General features: G+C 34.4%; 1 protein-coding gene and 1 long non-coding RNA gene across 2 annotated transcripts; both read right to left on the reverse strand.

Annotated features, from left to right (window-relative positions):
- Positions 1-435: 435 nt before the first annotated feature.
- LOC130470655 (uncharacterized) lies at positions 436-1,954 on the reverse strand. The gene is made up of 3 exons (XR_008931367.1): positions 1,785-1,954; positions 1,517-1,579; positions 436-609 (listed from the first exon to the last, which is right to left on the reverse strand). It is a non-coding gene; the product is annotated as an uncharacterized lncRNA (long non-coding RNA).
- Positions 1,955-9,219: 7,265 nt separating this feature from the next.
- On the reverse strand, positions 9,220-14,672 carry LOC110797965 (autophagy-related protein 13a). Its single transcript, XM_022003100.2, has 4 exons — positions 14,332-14,672; positions 12,369-14,078; positions 12,084-12,262; positions 9,220-9,897 (listed from the first exon to the last, which is right to left on the reverse strand). The coding sequence occupies exons 2-4, from the start codon at positions 13,752-13,754 to the stop codon at positions 9,552-9,554; spliced, it is 1,911 nt and encodes a 636-aa protein (XP_021858792.1). The 5' UTR covers positions 13,755-14,078; positions 14,332-14,672; the 3' UTR covers positions 9,220-9,551.
- Between the last annotated feature and the right edge of the window lie 6,567 nt (positions 14,673-21,239).

The following is a 21,239-nucleotide window of genomic DNA, read 5'->3' on the forward strand; positions in this document are numbered from 1 at the left end:
TTATAATTTATAATTTATAATTTATAATTAAATGACACATTTTTTTTGTCACGTTTTCCAATGAAATATTTCAACCATTAATACCTTTTATTATCAATGGTTAAAAATTATAAAAAATTGATATTATAAAATTATAGGATGAGACGATTATAACAAGACCCCACATGACTATATTTTTTGTTAAGTATAAATCACAATTGATGGTCAAAGTATATTATATGAATAGTGCCAAAAGTACAATTGTGTCATTTAAAAAAGAATGAAGTATTATTTACTGGATATGTAACACCCCCAAATTTCTCTTTTTTTTAAAACCAACATTTATTTGAATAAAACCAACATGGAGAGAAACTTAGGAGTATTACGCCACGTGATTACGTTAAAGGCTAATTAACTCAACTAATGCAGCGGAATAACTCAAATACTTTTCTTTATTGAATAATAATAATCGAAATAAATAATAGTGTATATTGAATAAACCCTTGAAATTAAAATACTAAAATCTGAACTCACAAATGAAACCAACTTAGAAAAATAAATCCTAACTAGTGAACTCTCCATTAATCCCGTATGCAAGCATGTCACAGCATCACATCAAGTTCCTGAAAACTGCTCACCAAAAGGTGAACAGGGCCAAGCCAAAACAAATAGGAAATACGGGTTAGCAAAAGCTAAGTACGAATATATGCAAGACATGCAAAACATTTATATATATTTGAACATACTTTCACAAACCATTTAATTCAAACTTGCTTAATTGAAATCATAGAATATTCATTTTCCAAAATTAGAAACTTTCCATAAATAGTAACTTTCCATAAATAGTAACTTTTCAAAAGTATAAACATTTCAAGATTTAAGATTCCCAAAATAGAAACTTTCCAAAAATAGAAACATTCCACGAAAAGAAATATTCCCAATATATAAACTTTCCAAATATAACAATATTCCAAAAGTAGAAACTTTTCAAAAACAGATTCCAATTAGAATATGAAAATCAAACACCTCTTATTTTCTCCCCTTCCTTCCTAAATGTGCACACCCCCAAGCTAGTATTCCATCACAAATCTATACATTGGGGTACTAACCAAATAATAGTCAACAAGTGACCCTCGACTTACACAACAAGTGATGCGTATGAACATAAAAGTTCCATGAAATCCATTCCACCAACTTTATAAAAGTATAATAATGTCATGAAAGACCACCATATGATAAACCACAATCCTCCTTTCATTTAATCAAACGTATTTTTAAAGAAAACAACGTATTTTGAAATAAAGATTATAACTCATCAAAACCAAACAAACTATTTCAAACACCACTTGAACAAATCCATCATCATATTAAAATCAATAAAAATATTTAACCTTTCAAAAATCCTCAAACAATTTTCACAAATCAAGAAACAATTCAAAATCACTAATTCACAATTTTCAATTTGAAAACAATTAATAGTTAATAATCAAACCATACATAGATTTCAATCTATAACAATCTAGCCACATACACGTACCTTGATTAAATAACACCTCACACAAAGATTAGTTTGATCCTGCTACGGATCATTCACGAGTTCCTAACAATTAATAAATAAAACCCTAATTAATTCATGATTAAACAATTAAATTAATTAAAATAAATCTAATGGACTTAAATTTAATTCATGAGTTATGAATGCATAATAATAGTATTATAAATCAAAATTTCGAACTATGGTTTTAAAAATACTCTTTTAAAAATTACGGCATTAATTTAGAAGATTTTAAATAGTAAAAACTGACCGTAAAAGAGAAGGCTTTGAAAACAATTGGGGTGTGGAAGTCACGACACCAAGAGGTAGACGTCGGCGGCAAGGAGTGCACGACGGGGGTGTCGTGGTGGTTGTATAAGGGTTTTAGGTAAGAAGGTTTAGAGCCAAAGAGGGAGAAGAAGTTTAAGAGCGGGCTTGGGAAAACTCTCAACTTTTGGTGTGAGGAATTATGAATGAAGTAGGGGGTATTTATAGGTGTAGGATTAGGGTTAGGGTTATAATGAAACCCTAAGGGGTATGGCCGTGGTTGGTGTTTAAGCTAAGATAGGATTCTGAATCTAGTCATGATTTTGGTGATATTCGGTTTAGAGTAAAATTGTTTAAAATAGAAATACAAAAGATAAAATCACGAAATTTTAAACAGATGCTTAAATAATTAATTAAGATTTATCCTGAAATTTTCAGAATTTATCTCAAAGAATTCGGATTTTTAGGGAATTTTGAATTGGTAAAACTCTTTAAATCCAATTTTAAATAGAATTATCTTATTTTTCCAAAACAAATCCGAAATATATTCTCATAAATATCATATAATATAAAACTTATTTTATAAAATACTAAACATAATTTTCGGATTTATAAAATAATTTTAAGTTGATTAAAACTCTTTTTCTCCAAAATTGATTCCTAATAGAATTAGGAATTAATAAAATATGAAAAATATAATTTAATTCAGTTTTGAAAATAATATTCACATTTGAATATTTTCCCTCCAAAATATTTGAATATTTTTCCCTCCAAAATAATTTAATATCAAATATATATTAAAAAAAAAATGCATAAAATGATTAATAAAATGCCTAAAAATATGGGGTATTACAGGATATTTGTTTTTTACCACCTAAAAAAAATTGAAAAATTGTTTTTAACCCCCTAAAAAATTAAAACTTGTATTTTACCACCTAAAAAAATTAAAATTTGTTTTTTACCACCTGAAAATAGAAAAAAGATGAAATCTTTATGTGGGACTTACTAATTCAATTTCCCTCCAATTTTATACACTTCCTCGGCGATTTTCTTCAACTCCTTCACCATTCTCTCTTCATTTCCATTGAATTTTGTTAATTTTGTGACCCTCCACTTAACGGTTTCATCTATTTTTTCCATTTTTAGGTGGTAAAAAACAAGTTTTAAATTTTTTTAGGTGGTAAAATACAAGTTTTAGTTTTTTATGTGGTAAAAAACAATTTTTCGATTTTTTAAGGTGGTAAAAAATAATATGTCCTTATTTACGATTTACAAATTTTATTACTTTTGATGTAGAGAGAGTCATAAGGAAAAAGATGGAGATGAGATTCAATCCTATCTCTAATGTACTACATCCTAATATTTTGTTTTGTTTTTTTTTTTGGTGCGAATGAGCCACAAGGGCAATATAAATTACAAATGGGGGCAGGGAGATTCGAACCTGAGATCTATTGTACACAGACCCTTAGTCTTAACCACTAGGCCAAGACATCATTGGTTCCTAATATTTTGTTGATATTATTATTTCGATCGTCATATGGATGGATTGTGTGTCATACTTCTTTTGAAGGGGCATGTGTATCATACTATATAGATTGGTTCGTCTTGGTTGAGTTAACAATTAACATTAATTTACACATTTCACTTAAGATTTATAAAATGAATTTTTTTAATTAACTTATCAAGTAGATACAATTATTTTCAGTTCTGTATCATGAAGTAATAATTTACAAAAAGAAATTGCATAAAGTCCTTCATTGATCAACATCATAATAATGAAACATCATTCTAAAGAAAATTTCTTCCAATTATAACGAATTCATAAACAAACAAAATATGTTCGTACGAAATTCTCAACGATTTGCCAAAAATTAAGATAGTGCATAAACTAGTCTTTCTCTACTAATAGAATAATTTCCATTGTTCCAAATGCTCGATAACTTATTTATTACTCTGTTTTTTTTTATTATTCCATTTTTTAATAATTGTACCATTTAGGTTTTAGTACTATTCCCATGTTCTTATATAGTTATTTTTTGTGATTTATATGTAAGGACAAATATATTCATGTGAGATCTTGTTTTATTCGTCTCAAAATATACTTTCAAATTATCAAGTTTTTATAATTTTTTTAAATGTATAAGGAGACATTGGTGGTTAAAATAGTGCATCGCGAAGCGTGAAATCTCCAATGGTGCAATTATTAAAAAAAATGCAGTAATACTCCGTTCTATTGGACTTATTTTGACTAAACTTATATTATCTGAACTTATCTGAATTTATCTGAACTTATTTTATCAGAAAAAACTTATTTTGTCTGAAATAAACTTATTTGTATTTGAAAATGTCTGAAAAAAACTTATTTTTGCTGAACTTATATTATCTGAACTTATCTGAACTTATTTTGTGTGAAATAAGTCAAAATAAGTAAAACACAACAGAGCCTTATTTTGTCTGAAATAAGTCAAAAAATAAGTCGAACACAACAGAGCTTAAGTATTATTTTATCATTCCTTTTTGTTGTCTCAAACATAAAAGCTATATAAAATGGAAATATCACCTTGATAGATTGAGTAATAAGTTACAATTCTTTCATATTGCATCACCGATTCAACAAAATAACTTAAATTAAGAAATTTAATATGATATACAAAAAACCATTGTATTTTTTCTTGTTAAGGAGACTATAATACTGATTATGGATTAGATGCTAAAGACGAAATTGCATTTTCCGTAGGATTTCAGCTGGATGATATAAAGTTTTGTCTAATATTAATGTAGTATTTAATGATATTTTTTTTTCAACAGCGAGTCGTTTTTATGTTTGTAGGTGTATGTGGTTTGTGCTTAACCCTTATTATAATGAGAATTCTTGTTAAATGTTCAATCAACTTCTGAATTCTGTCTAAGGGTCTCTAATATTTATATCAATATTTTTAAACATATAATATAATACTTCTCGATTTATATTGACGCAACTAAAAAGGTTTGAAAATTATAGTTTTTCATAATATATCGATTTAAAGTATCACTAGCCAGTAGTATGAGAAGAACTACAATGTACCTGCACAGCTGACCCAATGCGCACACACAGCACAATAATAATGGGGAAGAAGAATATTGGGAAGAAGAAGAAGTTGATTAATTGAATAACTCTCAAGAGTACGATTACAAAACTAGTAGCTTGAGGCTACAACTCTCCAAGGTAACTTTAGGTTACTACTCTCAATACACAAATCAATTCTCTGGTTCTCTCTTCTTCCTTTCTTTCCTTACTTATACTACATAACCAAAGGCTGTAAGTACAATTCATTAATGATTGTTGCTGCTCCTTTTTTTTTTTCTTTTCCAGTTAGTGCTCAGGTTGTTGTTGGTGCCTGCAGTCCTTCTGTTGCGCCTCCTGTAAACCAGAACAGGTGGGTCAGACGGTTTGGTGTTGTCCATTACATCACCCCGCCCCCAAAGACACACCTTGTCCTCAAGGTGGAAGTTCGGAAAGCGATCTTCAATCAAGGATGCTTCTTCCCAAGTGGCCTCAAAGGCAGGGAGACATTTCCATTTGATCAACACAGAGGTGTCACCTCCCTCCTTGCTGCGAATGTCCAACACGGACTCCGGCTCCACCAACAGTTCTAACTCCGTGGGCAGTTGGTCAGGGATGGTTGCAGCAGCTACCTGAGCGCCCACAACTCTCTTCAATTGGGATACATGGAAGACTGGATGGATCTTGCAAGTCTGGGGTAGTTTCAATTTGTATGTCACAGCACCAATTTTCTGAATGATTTCGAATGGCCCATAGAAGCGTGCTGACAGCTTCTCATTGATTTTCTTTGCCAAGAATTTTTGCCTATATGGCTGTAATTTGAGAAACACCATATCTCCAATGACGAACTCCTCATCCCTCCTTTTGTTGTCTGCATATTTCTTCATTGTTTGTTGGGCTCGTATGAGATTGATAAAGTTTCTTAAATTAAATGAATTTATTTGGGAAATACAAAACAAATAATCGATACACAAAATCATTTACGAATAGATAAATTACATGAAATCGTTTATACTAAAATTATATACAATTCTCTATGTTCGTGTAACTATGGAGAAGTGAATCTAAAGTAAAATACATAGCTAAAAATACAGATTTACAGAAAATGTTAAGGGTTTTTATTAATGATTTTGCAATAGTACAATATAGTACAAGCGGATAAAGTGCATATAAGCCGAAAAGAAATTGTTAAAAGTCAATAATACGTATAATAGTACTAGCGAAAAATAAATGTTGGTATTTTAGAGAATTAAATGCTCGAAAATATACTTCAAAGAATTAAGCACATTAAAATTCTTTTTATTGTTACTTTATGAGAAATTATGGAAATGAAGTTACCACTCAGGTTCCCCAATACAAATAGTCGTGTATATTTGAGTGTTTACAAATGTGAACTTTCGTTAAATGTTCAACCAACTTTTAAATTCTATTTAGGGTCTCAATATATATTTTTAAACATCTAATACTTCTTGATTATTTATATTGACACAACTGAAAATGTTTGAACATTGGAGTTTTTTCATACTACATTGATTTAAAATATCACTGGACAATAGTAATAAAATTATAATTCACAAGTCTCAACTAAAATTTGTGAAAATGCATCTTTTTTCTAAATTGTCAAGATTTCACAAAATCTAAAAATAGATGACAAAAAACTAATTACATGAAACTATTTTATGTAGTACAAAACAAATAATCGATCCATGAAATCATTTACGGATAATAAATTACCTGAAATTATTTACGAATAGATAAATTACATAGAATCTGTAATACACCGTAATTTTATGTAATTAATTTAAATAGCTTATGCATTTTAAAAGCATAAATAAGGTTATTTTGTAATTATATTCAAAATAATTTTGGAGGAAAAGCTTTTCAAATTAAATTGGAGGGAAATATTATTTTAAAATCCATTAAGGTTATTTATATAATTTTAAAATAATTTTAAAGGGATTTTCAATAAAATAATTAAGGAATTATATTTCCAAAATATAATGATTAAAGATCAGATTTTTTTGAATTAATATCACATTTTGTTAGAAAATATTTTATTTTCGGAAATTTCGGATTTTAAAGAGGATTTTGGAAAAATCTGAAAATTTATTCAAGAAATTTGGAAATAAAAATACTTTCGATTTGTACTTTTAATCCTTCAAAAGTACATTTTTATTGTTTAAAAACACATTTTTACCGATTTAAAGCACATTTTTAAAGACATAAATATTTCCGCCTTAAAAGAACATAATGTTAATTACAACAAGAAAAAGTATAAGTTTTAAACGGTAAAAATGTGCTTTTAAATTATAAAAATGTACTTTTAAACGCAAATGAGCTTTTAATTAAATTGCAAAAGGTGTGCTTTTAACCCGATTGAGCTACATACAACCGGATGCACCTTTTAATTTGTGGGGTATTTTCCATATTTAAATTATTCTCTTTTTTCTTAAATCTTTCTATGAACATTCTAGAATATTTTCTTACCTACATTTGAAAAACCATAATTATCATAACTCATACCCTATTCAACTACAAATATCCCTCGTAGCCTGCATTATTTTTCCACACCAAAAGCGTTAATGTTTTTCTACGTAATTTTAAATTCTCTAATTCTCTCTTAAAACCGTCGTTTTTCATTCTTCAGCCCGTTGATTTAAATGAATTTTTCGGTAAATAATTTAATTGTTTTAAACAAAAGTTTGTGATTTAAAATCATGTTTATAAAATAAAAATTCTTTTATCATATGAAGTATGATTTAAGTTTACCATATTTATATCTAATCATATTTAATTAAGTTATGGTTTAAATATTAGTATTATTAATAATTAGGTTTTTGTAAATTGTTTGTTTAGGAGTTCATGAATGAATCTCCTAATGGCCTATTTGGGAATTGTCATTTCATTTGAAATGATGGAATTGACCCAAATACCTTGTTTGGGAATTAAAAGGATTTGGATTTGGATTTGGATTTGAATTTGACTAAAAATGGGGCGGATCTTTGTTATGGCTGGGGTGGGCCTGGCCCCCCGGCCGAAAATTTTTGTAGTGTAGTTTTAGTTACGGCCCCCCCTAAAATTATGTATAATTGTATAATTACATAGTATATTGCTTAACTTTTTTCTACCGGCCCCCCCTCATAAAACCGTTCAAGGTCCGCCACTAACTAAAATCCAACCCTATGTAAAATAAGCCCAATCTTTTGTCATTTGAAATCCACTCTTACTTGTCGTCATTGAAATCCAAGGAAGACGATACCTCGCTCTCTCGCTCTCATTCTCTGGCTCTCACTCTTACCCTGCGTTTGGTTCAGTTATGGAATGTTTTTTTCTTTCTTTTATTTGATGAATATCTAATATATTGGTGTGATACTATATATGAGCCAAATTACTCTCTCCCTTAGCTTTCTATCTCCATATCTAGATGTTTGAGTTTAGAATTCTTAAAAATTATCAACAAACGCATAATATAAGTTTTGGCCATTTTAAACTCGTACCTCATATGGTAATATCTAAATTTCGTGAACCAAACACCTCCTAAAAAGCTCCCCGGAAAACAATACAATAGGCAAAAACGAAAAGAAAAAAAAAAGTAAAAAAAAAGAAAGTGATTTTCAGTAGAGAAGATCCTAATCAGGTCTACACCTTTCACCTTTAGGATAAAAGAAATGGCATTTATGTGATTGTGTGGCCTATGTAAAGCTTTCACGCCAATCTTTTTGGCACTGCATGAATCACGTCATTTGGGGACATCCAACTAAAACAATAGGATAAACGATTAACGAAACAATCCTTTTGCCATTATAAATGTATAATACATAAAACATTACAAATCGAAGATGCAGGATTCGAAACTCTTACCTATGTGGCTACGTATACAGATTACAATCTACAGTCTTAACCTCGTTGAAAAACAAATAATACATTAAGCAGGAGAAAATCATAAAAGAGCCCGATGTAACGTTACATGTAACAATAATTGCCTAACTGTTAGGCTTTATTTGGTTGGGAGGAATTGGAAGGAAAAGAAAAGAAAGGAAAGGTAAAATAAGGTTTCCTGTATTTGGTTCAAATAATTATATGGGAAGTGGAAGGAAAGGAAGAGAATTGAAAGAAAAGCTCCTTTTATAAAATTTTCACGTTAAATTAAAAGCTGTCATTTATATTTCCTTTCTCCTCCCTTCCTTTTTTTTTCCCTTAAACCAAAAACAGGAAAATAAAATCTCTTTCTCTTCCCTTCTTTTCCTTTCTTTTCCCTTCTTTTCTTTTCACTTCCTTTCCTTTACTAATAATGAACCAAATAGGGCCTTAGGCAATTAGCTCGACTCCACTCAAAAGCGAGCAAAAAAGGGTACGTTAAACCTGAAACCTGATAGCTAAAGAGCAAATACATCACTCACTCAAAACAGATTTTGCTATGTATTGCAATTTGTAAATAAGGTCATACTATTCTTCATAACAAAATATTCCAAAGTACATCAGTTTACAGCATCTGATATGCTGATAACAGAGAATTTAGCAAGAATGCCAGCCAAATAAGTTTAAAACCAGTATGCAAAAACAATACACCTGATTGTAAAAGTAACTAAACTCCACCACGAGGAAGGAACAACTGATTTCTAATCTATGTACAAGTAATGTTAGCTTTTTTTTTTCTAACATCTTCGCTTCTTGTTAAAATTCTATTGCAATGATATGATCAAATATCAAAGTCGTTGAGAAATAGTTCTAAAGTTTCCTCCCTTTGATATCCATGGGTAGAGCTTGAAGATCTTCTCTGTTAACAACTCGGTGTCCACTTTTAGAGAGAAGAAGATCTTTCATCTCTCTGTAACTCTTTAGCTCTTCGAGGGCATCAGATGCCCTTCGTGACATGAAAAATCCAGAAGCAGTTCCGAAGTTGCCGTCTTGTTGGGTGCTCTGACTGCTGGCTGAATAGCAGCTTGAGTCTTGGCGTAGTGGTGGGGCTGTCCTAAGCATGTGAACAAGAGCACCTACAGCAGCGTCTTGTGACTTCCGTCCCATTGACATTGCAGAATTGAATTCTGATCCTTTCTTTGATTCAAGACTGTGACTGTATACCAGCACAAAATGAAAACACGAGATTTAGGTAAGTTTATAAAGTAAACACTGAAGAAAGCGCACATTGTTGTTACAAATACATGTATAAACTCATACAGTAATCATATTAAAGAGATTTTTTAAGCTAAAGCGACCTCCAATAGCATTATCATCTTGAACTGCAGTGTAGGCTAACAAAAATGTACCAGATGTTTATGGTTAGCATCAAGGGTCACATAGTAGTGTGCGCAGTGATCAGACATTAATAAACTAAGTCAGAATAAAGAGATGTGGTCTTTTGTGTACGAAGTATTAAATAACAGACTCCTCTCACTCTGCACGATTCATTTACTCTTGAACAACAGGCTCCAACTTAGTGATCAAATCATGACGTCTTACTATTTTAAGAGCTCTAGTTCTTACAAAATAGGATTAAAGAAACGATACATCTATTCCAACAATCCCACACCCCGGCACTGCAAACAAAAAGGACCTATAATCTAGGTGCTAGGAGAGTTCAATACAATGTTTTGGCATCAAAAGGAAAGAAAGTTGACAGAGTTCATGAATTTGATGCTCTTAACTTGTAAATAATTTTCAGGGGCTCCAGAAGGATTCTAGATGAACCCTTTAGTATTTCTCCCATTTATTTGAGACATTGAGAGCATCCAAGCTTGCAACTCAAGTGGGGAACAAAGAAGCAGTATTGACTTAGCTTACAGGCTCGCACCTGGCTACGTGTGATGCAATAACTGTGGAAAATGTGATGGCGTTCATGGCTAGGTACAGAGCACATCAGCTATGTACTTATACCAGGCATGTTCCCTTGGAGAAAATTAGATATTTGGATGCTGTGTCAAATTGTTTTGATAGAAAAACAAATTTAAGAAAATGAGGTTCGTTAAATTGGGCTGACATTATGGGACATATCTCTCTAGTGACAAAATGTTCACCAGTTTAGTAATAACTTGCTTAACATACTTCAGACACAACCACCCTTCAGATAGTCCAGTATAATCAGGCTAACCACCACAAATGGACAAATCCCAAATTCTTGAGTCACCAAAATCAACCCCAATCTGACAGCAATCAAAAGAGAAAGATAGATGACCCCAAAGACAAATATATGACCCAAAAAAAAGCAACCAAGCAACCACCAGCAAATATCCAATTGTCCGCCAAAGAAACTGAGTTCTGGGTCAGAAGAAAGGCAGGGAGAGATTAACTGGGAGGAGTATTTTACTTTTCCCTTTACAAACCAAATAGCATTTGGGATTTGGGGGAGTTTCCTTTCCTTCCTTTTCCTTTCTCTTACTTGATTCCTTTCCTTTGTTTTGTGTTGAACCAATCAATCCCTAAGGTGTATTTGAATGAGATAATTGAGGAGGATCACAGCTTATCATGCATATGAGATCTAGTATAAGGTATGTATAACAGCTACACAGGAGCTATATCTATAGTATTCAAAAGGACCAAAAGAGAGCTCATATTATTGAAGGTAATTTATTACGTCTCGTGGTTATCAATAAAGTCAATATTAAACGGAGACATCCTTCAGAAGTAGAGAGTAGGTGGCTAAAGACTCTACCATGACGCATCAAATATGGCATCCACAATAGAACAATAACTTTTTACATGTAAGGGAGAACAGTTAAATGAGGATCATTATAACTATGAAATATGATGATACATGATAGAATAAGAAACAATAACAGCAATACAAATGCAGAAACAGGCTCTCCTCATTAGTAACATTTAACATTTAACATGTTCATGAATCATGATATTAGTAATATCAAATCCAGTAAGGGACTAAGGGGGCAAGGTACATCACTTAACCCTATGGATCTCCTCAATTTATCAATAAGGATTACATTGTTGTTTACATGCGGTAAAGGGTGGTTTGAGGACCCAGGAAACTATTTTTGTTAGGGATCTTCACTAACATAATAAGATAGAAGAGATGAAAAAACCTGCAGTAGATTCACAGGGTCAAGTTCTATGATAAAACAAAGGATATTCGAGTTTCAGTTTTTCCAATTAATCACATAATCGCATCCATAAGTAAACAGTGTGAGAAACTCACTCGGTCACTCCTACGAAATGAATGATATAATAGCAACACCGATGACGTGAAATTGAACAACGTACAAATAGATCCATACAACCATTTCAATATCTAGAGATAGAGGGAATTACCTAGCGTGGGAATCTGATGTATCAACATCATCAACATCAAATGGACATGAAAAGTCATATACATCCAGCTCATCTTGGAAGGATTTACTTGAGCTTCTCGAATAGGCTTTACGTGGTGAACTACTAGAAGAAAGCAATCCAGAAAACCGCCCAGATTCATCTTTGCTATCTCTAGTTATCTGGCAATAGGCAAACAAATACAGTTGTCAAAGACATGCATATAAATTACACATTTGAAACTTTTTAAAAGTTGAAAATCCTGCAAGAATACTGAAGGAGTATTACCTTTGATCCAAAAGAGTGATTTGTCATTCCAGAGTACAGCTCTCCAGGGTTTAATGTGTCTAGCTTTCTGGATAACCTGTTTCCTGATGGAGATGGAGACCCATGTGGTGAAGGTTCTGGTTTTGTACTCCGTGGAGAGATAGGAGGGAGGAACATTCTATTTGGATCGGATAAATTAGGAGAAAGGTATGCAGGACCTCTGTTCAACATAGGATGCGGAATAGTCACAGGTGCTGACTCTGGCCGTAGCCGAGACTGAGGCTGGGAATGACTTTGTCTAAGGAGATATGCTGGGGGAGATGGAGATGAAGATGGAGAGAATGGAGGTGAAAGAGACTCATCATAACTATTAGTTTTGTAATGTCCTCCATGTAGCCTATAATTCTGAACTCTTTGGCCTTGAAGATACGTTGGCAAAGACGGATTATCACTTGGTACATTTGAGAAACGATGTACCGGTGGAGATCCACTAACGGGATAGTTTTGCATGTTTGCAGCAGCGAAATGGTTGCCACTAGACCAGCTATGAGGACGTTGACTAGGCGTTGGACACGCATTTTTAGATCCTCCTAATGAGAATGAGATAGGCTGTGATACTCTCTCTACAGACGGGAAGGCCCTCATGGGATCAATAGCAGGACTTCCAACATAATCAGAAATAATTACAGGAGGAAATGATGTTGAAGATTCAAGACTGAATTCTGACAAATCCTTTCTATAAGTTACAGATACAGAGAGTTTACCATTTACAGCTTCCACAGGGTTGAAACTATATTTCTTCATTGTTTGCTCCTCTTCCCTAGAGAAGGGGTCACTGAAAGAAGAAACCTTATATATAACATCAATGTCAGAAGGTTGGCTTGAAGAACTAAGGTTTCGAAATATCCTATAAGCAGGCAAATGCCTCATCATTGAGCAGAGAGAGCGTAAAAGTATGATTGATTTTTGGTACATTTTCTTATACAACAAAGTAACGTCTCTATTTTGTACAGGCATCATCTTATGATTTTCATACTGAACTACCCATCTCTCAATAACTGTCTCAACTGTTCCCCCTTCAAATGCCTGTTCATAGTATAAATCATTACCAGACGAATCATCTAGTCCTCGACGAATGACAATTACATCAATTATCATTGGATCCATCAGATTCCTATGCCAAGACTGCAACTTTTCTAGAGCTGCAGGGCGATCTCCTAACGCTAAATTGAACCATTTATCAATTTTTTTTGCCTTTGAGTTCGACAATAAGTCCCCACTACGATCTTGTTGTTTAAGTGATGGAATCCTGGATTCTAGAATTATGTGCAAGGCCTTCAGTAGAAACTGGGATATAATCTGCTCCAATCTTCCATACTCCGACGAAGAACTCACTTGGAAGTCCATGATCTTCTCAATTTGCAAGGATAAGAGGTGTGACACAGTAGACTATACGGCCTTTTAGCTCAATGAATTCAACTGCAGCAACACAGCACCAAGGACCCTTAACCAAGCAATCGAACCAAGGACCCAATCATCAATCTCAAACTATGCACTCAGAACCCCAGTTTTCCCATCAAAAGGTGAACCAAACACATCCGAAATCAAAATATTTGCCCCAAAAAACAGATGGGCATTACTAAATCGGTCCAAGGAACATAATTTCCAGTAGTATCAACATCAAATTGCAAAATCAATTGCTACCCAGAAAACCTCCAGACGAATAGTGAACTGGATCAAGAAATTTCATGAAAAAATTCAGATGGGCATGACCAATCTTCAGCATAATTACATAACAAGTTGACTAAATGCATCAAAAACATTGATCAACCATAATTCAACATCAAATAAAATTATAAATTCCAAATAAACGGGCAAGCACAAATTGAATTCAATATAACAAATAAACAACGTGCGATCAAAATTCTATCAAAATAAACTCAAATTAACAATGACATAGCAAGCGATTGAGAAAATAACTTACTTGAATTTTGGGGTTCACAGGGAAGACGTGAACTTATAGAAATGATTGCGTGAAGTGGGTATAAAAAGAGAGGACGAAATTTTGGATTTGTACAGAATTTAAATGTGTGAAGTGAAAATTCTGGGAAATTAATAAAAAGGGTTGTTGGATAATTGTACAAGTATGTTCAAACGAGTGGAAGTCATAGCAGAGTTTCTGAGTTTGATCTCTGGAATGAGGTTTGAGAATGAAGAAGGGGTCTATGATTGGAGGGTTTGGATTTTGGAATCGATTTTTGTTGACGTAATTAACATGTGTTTGAAAACCAAAGAAGCGCCTGTTAAAGGTGTGTAGAACATTTTTTACGATCCTGAGAATGGATTCGGTCCAAATAATTTGCAAAAATATTGTGAGTCGGTAAAGTTACTAGAAAAAAAATAACAATTTATTGAAATTGGGATTTAAACACTCGCACTCCGAGTCCAAAAGAAAATAAATGCAAAAAAGAAAAATAATATATCAAACTAAAGCATAGAAATCAATGGGGCCTACACCCCGTAAAATCCTAAAGCACTACTCTAACTCTTCAGGATCACCAAACAAAACTCTGTGGAGGTCGGAACATATTGGAGCCGCGCCAACAAGTTCCTTCACAACCCCAACATCTATATCCATATAGAAGCAACCGACTCTTGTAGGCCTACTTCCATGGTCGCCAGGGCTTAGTCATCTTCTCAGATTGAACATCAATCAATTAATCAACTCCAGATGCAGCAATTCTAACAAGTGCACCGATGATGGAAGTTTCAACAACTGCATTTGCAGAAGTTGGAGTTTTCTTAGTCCACGCCTGCTTTTTACCTTTCTCGCGACGACGACCCTTAACCGGGTCTACTGCCACAACCTTCTTGAGCGCAGCTACCGCACACTCAACAAGCCTTCTGCGGGATCTAGTATCAGCATATGGATGATCAGTTCTACGCTTCCTGTCTATCTGCCTCCTTTGAGTTTAGAACCGGCATCACGAAACTTTGAAACATCAGCCTGATCCTACTTAGCTCTATTCTGCGACCGCATCAGCTCAACAGTTCAGCACTACGAGCCTTGGTCCTCTCTACAGCATCATCCGAACTCATCCATATCTTGTAATTCTCAGAAAGAGCAATATTCCCCTCCGCAGTAACATCCCAACGGGGTAAGTTATCATAATACTCAGCCCATGTAAGGGTGAGTTACTGCGGGAAGACAATTGTAGGTGGTGGAGTGGTATCCGAAAAAGGGATAGTCTGCCTCATGCCGTACTGCCTCATAACCCGGTACGGAAATACAGATGTAGGATGGGTCAGCCCGACAAGTCATGTAAAAACAATACATTCGGCACCGCCTATCATCGACTGCAGACCTCACCACGGGGATCACCCACTTCACGGAATAAAGATCGTGTGTAAAATAGGAGGTCCACTCGGCCTCATTCTCCCCATGTAGCAAATATTTCATGTTGCCAAGGGCCCTGGGACAGTAAGTCCTGAGATCAAACGGGGCTTCCAAGAGCCTCAGCCGCTCCATGAGCCAAATCTGAAAATACAGAAATAAGAATCAATCGCATGACACTCGCACACAATTCGTGAAATCAAAATGCGAATAAAACGAACAAATATGAATATGACTGCAGGAACCGGCGCTAGAAAATTTCAGCGCATACAACAGAGGCGCCAGAAATTAATGGCGCTAGCCATCTGAACGCTTCAATTTTCCAACGCGGCCAACACTAATGCAAAAAGTATAAACTTCCACTGGCAGCGTTGCGAAATTATAATGCCTGGTTGTAAGCACCATAAATTTATAGCTCCATCCCTGTAGCGCAACAAAATTAAAGCGCACACAAAAAAACAAATTAAAAATATACGATTGATTACCTGCAGTAAAGGGGGCTGCCACCAAAGTTTCGGATTTTGCGTCCTTCTTCAACGCATCCGCACAAAATATAGTCTCAGCAACAACCATGAGCATCATGGAATACCGTCTCTCCATTTGACTGACAATTGTACTATTTCTAAAAACAAAAACATGATGGTCGGGATCCCAAAAATTCAGGGTAGCATGAATGAAGCAAAAGTATATTTTTATTTGCTACAAGCCTAAGAAAGCATATAAACCATATTCTTTTAGCAGCATTTTTTCAATGGGGGTAAATGCACGAAGCCACTTGCTAACAACAGATTTCAGAGACATGATGGAAGCAGACGTGATAAGAATAAAGACTAAGACTCAGAATTACACAGACAATTAAAGCAATGCAACAAGGGGTAAAGACTAAACGGGCACATCAATCTTTATTTATAAAGCTCACTAAGAAAATCCTAAGTCAGTTTGAAAACATAAACATAATTCGAGTTTATGCGAAACCGGGAAACTAGCGCTAGAAATTTCCAGAGCCGACCACACCTAGGCCAGAAATTTCCAGTGCAAAACAGTGCAGCGCTGGAAAAATTTGGCGCCGGTAGGTCGGTCCCCGACAAACTCTAGGACCTATCCGAATTTCATAGGATTTACGTTTTTATTCAATTTTAATCCTACACAAACTCTAGTATAACTCAACTATTCTAGGACAGATAGGATTTTTACAAAACATGTAATTCTACTCGGATCCAGTTTCTAATAAAAAGTATTTTGACTAAAATTCCAAAAATGTTGCTGACCCTAAAACTTGAAATACGTAATTTCCCTTTGTGTGTTTATTTTTCCTTTTAAGGTAAGCCAGAATGCCTTCGCCAAAAAATGACCTATTTTTTGCAAAATTGTGATTCGGTAGAACTCAGACAAAATGAAAAAAAATGCAAATATGGAAAAGTAAAGGGAATATTGAATACGTATAAGTCTGACGAAAATACGAACACAAATATAGAAAATACTACATATCCAAACATATGTACACGGTCTAAAAATAATCTCTCAAGCACAAGATCCCCTCAAGAGCCAAAATTAGGAGGTCGGGCATCACCCCATAAGAGATCATCCTCATCATTTGGATCACCTAGCTCCACTCGGACCCTCACCTCGCACAGCCTGTGGTCCACTAAACGGATCATTTCTCATAAACTGAGAAGGTGGAGTTGGTCCCAACCCTGTGACTGTAATACCTCGTATTTTTATAATATTTATAAGTATATTTTATTATATTTATAAAGCATTTTACGATTTATTAACATTTAAATAATATTTAAATGTATTTTTATTTAATGTATTTTAATTAATTAGAATATTTATTATTTTAATTAATTACGAAACGAATTTAATTCTTGAGTCGGGAAATTAAATGAGTTGCAAATGATTTTTAAAGCTTCGGGTTTTAAATAAAAAGTCCAATCCGTTTTATTAATCGAGCCCAATCCAAAGAGTTTAAATTAAATCCTAAGCTAGCCCAATCATTTAATTCCCTAAGCCCAATTCTAATTTCTTAAGCCTAGCCCATCAAGGGATTAGGGAGCCTATAAATAGGACTCCCCCATCATTAAATGAGCCCCTAAAATTCATAAACCCTATTTTGCTTTGCTTGCCCAACACTCCTCTCTCCCTCTCTTTGCTCGGCACCCGCACGACCTCGTGCCTCGAGCCTTCGTGCTCGCCCGCCCTCGCCCACACACTCTCCCTCGCCTCTCCTCTCTTGCCCGCAGCCGCAACGAGCACTCGTGCGCTGCTGCTGTGCCTTGCTCGCCTCCCTTGCCCGTGTGCTCGTGCACACCCCTGCTCGCCCCCTTGCTCGTGTGCTCGTGCACAGCCCTACTCGCCCCCTTGCTCTGTGCTCGTGCACACCCCTGCTTGCCCCTCTCTCTCGCTCGTGCCCTCGCGCACAACGCTGCACCCTCGCTCGCCCTCTCGCTCTCTCCTTCGCGCCCAGCGCGCGCGCCCCTCTCCCCGCTCGCGCCTGTCGCTGCTCGTCGCCCTTGCTGCGCGCGCACACACGGTCGTGTGTGTGTGTGTGTTGTTCGTGTTTGTTTTTCCAATCTCTTTTCGCCCAATCACATTAATTCGTGGTTGTTCCGTGCTATAGGCCGGATTGGTATAATTCTCTTCTTCCTTACCTATTCTATTTAAATTCCGTATTTTAAATTATTATATTGTTTTGAGTAATTAAAATGCTGGGAACCGGTTATGAATACCGTGGTTTGAGGATTTGTGTGTTGTGATTCATTAGGTTTGTTTTAATTATTAAAGGATGAATTTTCAGATTTGTTTATTTAATAAAGCATTGATTTTTATGATATTAAACTAGTTTTATTGGGATTTTCAAGTTAGGGTTTTAACCTAGACCTAATGAGTCAATTGATTAGCATAATTAGGTGATGATTTTAATTATGATAATCAATTATATTTTCAGATTTGAATAAAGGTTTAAAGTGTTGATTTTTATTGATTTTTAAGCGGAAAAAGTATATTTTTGTACTAGGGATTAATTTTGCAAATTGAGACGATTGCATTATTGAAAAACGATTGAATTCTAAAGTCTAAAGGAGGTTTTAATTTTTATAAAGTTGCTGGAAATTTAATGAACATGGAAATAATTTAAGTTTCATTATTTTGATGATAGGAGGTGATTTCTAGTTGAGTGCTCGTTGTTGCAAAGTGGCCCCTACGCTTAGGTATTCAAGGTACGTACAAGTCTAGGGCGACCACACCTTTTGTCAATGACATTACATGATTGTTGATGATGTGAATTATATTATGCGGATTCATATATGTTTTGGTGAACGATCATGTGGATTAATATTATTGGAATTATAGAATTGTTGGTTGAACAAGCATGTTGAAATTATTATGAGTATGGATTTCATTGTCAATCATGTTGTTCAATATTTATGCATGTATGGTTTATTTCACATGCAAGGGATGGATTATTTATTTGTATGCTATTGTACGGGATGTCTAGCATACTTTGAGCCAATTATTCGTACCTCGTTGTACTATTTATTTTACCACATGTGAAGGGTTAGCTCACGTAAGCCACCGCACATGTAGGGTTCAGTTGGGAATATTATGTATGAAATGAATTAGAATTTGTCGTGCAAGGGCACAACCCTCATGTTAGTGTGCATGATGTGGAGTCTCACTTTGGTGAGGAGGAACATGGTAGTAATATCACAAGTGTCTTGCCTTGTTGATCACAAGTCCTAAAGCAATTAAAATAAGATTGTTTTGGTTGTTGTTTATTAATTGTATGTATGCATGTTGTCGAGTCTTGAGTTCACCTTTAAATAAAATATTAATAAACGTAAAGTGCAACCAGAACAAGCTTCATAACTCTTGGAACGTATATACCTTGAGTATGAACAATGGGGGGAGTCTTGCCGGAAAGCTCGTACTCCTACTAATGATACAAGACGTTGTTTCATTTATATTATGCGCAGGAATTCCATCGGTATGGCCCGATTTTATTATTTATTCTTTGGTGTATGGTTGGCTCCCATCACCTTTCCTTTATGGAACTTTCTTTTGGCCCGTTCGAAGCTTATTCTAATTAAATTGTGAGTCAAGAGTCGAGTCAAGAGTCGAGTCAAGAGTCGAGTCAAGAGTCGAGTCTTGTATTCACGATTGGTTGTTAATTATTATATGGCTTTTGCATGTTGATTAGTACTTAGTAGTGATGCATGTTTTAGTTTCATTTACTCTATGCTTGTAAGTACTCAGCTTTTGCTGACTACGTGCTTTGTGTGTTCTGGTAATGGCCCTTGCCTTAATGACCCTATGATGATCTATCATTTGCACTTGCATTGATGGGGAGTAGAATAAAATAGCAGGTTGGTAGATCGGAAATCATGTGGCTAGGGATGATCGAGAGAGTTGCATGTTTTCGTACTTTGAAACTATTTAACTTTATTTTAATTATGTTTGAAATGTTTGAACTATTTATGTTTGGGATTTTGGGCCGTCACGGTTCCAAATTGTAGGAGGCCTCAATACTTCATTTATTATGTTTTTATAAGTTAGTTGACATTTAATTCCGCTGCGTAATTCTGGTACTAGCCTTAACCGTTATCACGGTGGCGGTAATACTTTAGTAATTCCTTTATTTTAAATTGGAAAATGGTTTTATAAAAGCAAGGAATTAGTAGGGTGTTACAACGACTGTCCAACCTTCCATGTCGACGTTGGCAACGGATGCGTCAGTGACAGGCTAAAGTCGTATCACGTAATCAAATATAAACCTAAAATAACTAGCTAAATAGCAAGGGAAGTCAGGATCGAATCCACAGGGAAACAACGTTCTTTCTACTACTAAATATAAGGTCTAGACTACAGGGAAACAAGAATAAGAGTTGATTTGTATATTAAAGCTACAATGATAATAAAAAGGAATAAATCAGATATTAAAAGGTCTAGGGCATAGGTTCACCAATGAACAACAATCCAGGATGATAAACAATCAATAATAATCAATAAATCAGTTGATTAGACTAGCATGCTCTCTCGAGTCGATACTAATCATAGACTTAGAATTAACAGGCTCTCGCTACGTATTAATCCCAATTCTACCTATTGAAACAAGCCTAAATACAAAATTGCATCTCTCGATTCTTAACCTGATATTGCTAGACTAATACAATTAAACATGCGCAAATCTAATCACATAGTAAAGGAAACTAATAAATAGGAATTAACCACAATACCAACAATCAACAACATTCAATTATCCCTTCATATTAATTCGTGGATTCCCAAAACCGTAGAATATAAACTACTCACACATATTTAATTTTAATTTAAACAAAGCAAACATGATTAATGAAAACATAATTGAAATTGAATAACGAAGGAAAGAAATAAGAAATACCAAATTGAGGAACAAAAGATGCAATTTAAAGCTTGAAACTTGAATTGAATAATAAAAGTAATTAACAAAAGTTTAGAGAGAGAATAAAAACTAAGCAATA

This window comes from Spinacia oleracea, chromosome 3 (assembly GCF_020520425.1).
Source record: "Spinacia oleracea cultivar Varoflay chromosome 3, BTI_SOV_V1, whole genome shotgun sequence".
Lineage (NCBI taxonomy): Eukaryota > Viridiplantae > Streptophyta > Magnoliopsida > Caryophyllales > Amaranthaceae > Spinacia > Spinacia oleracea.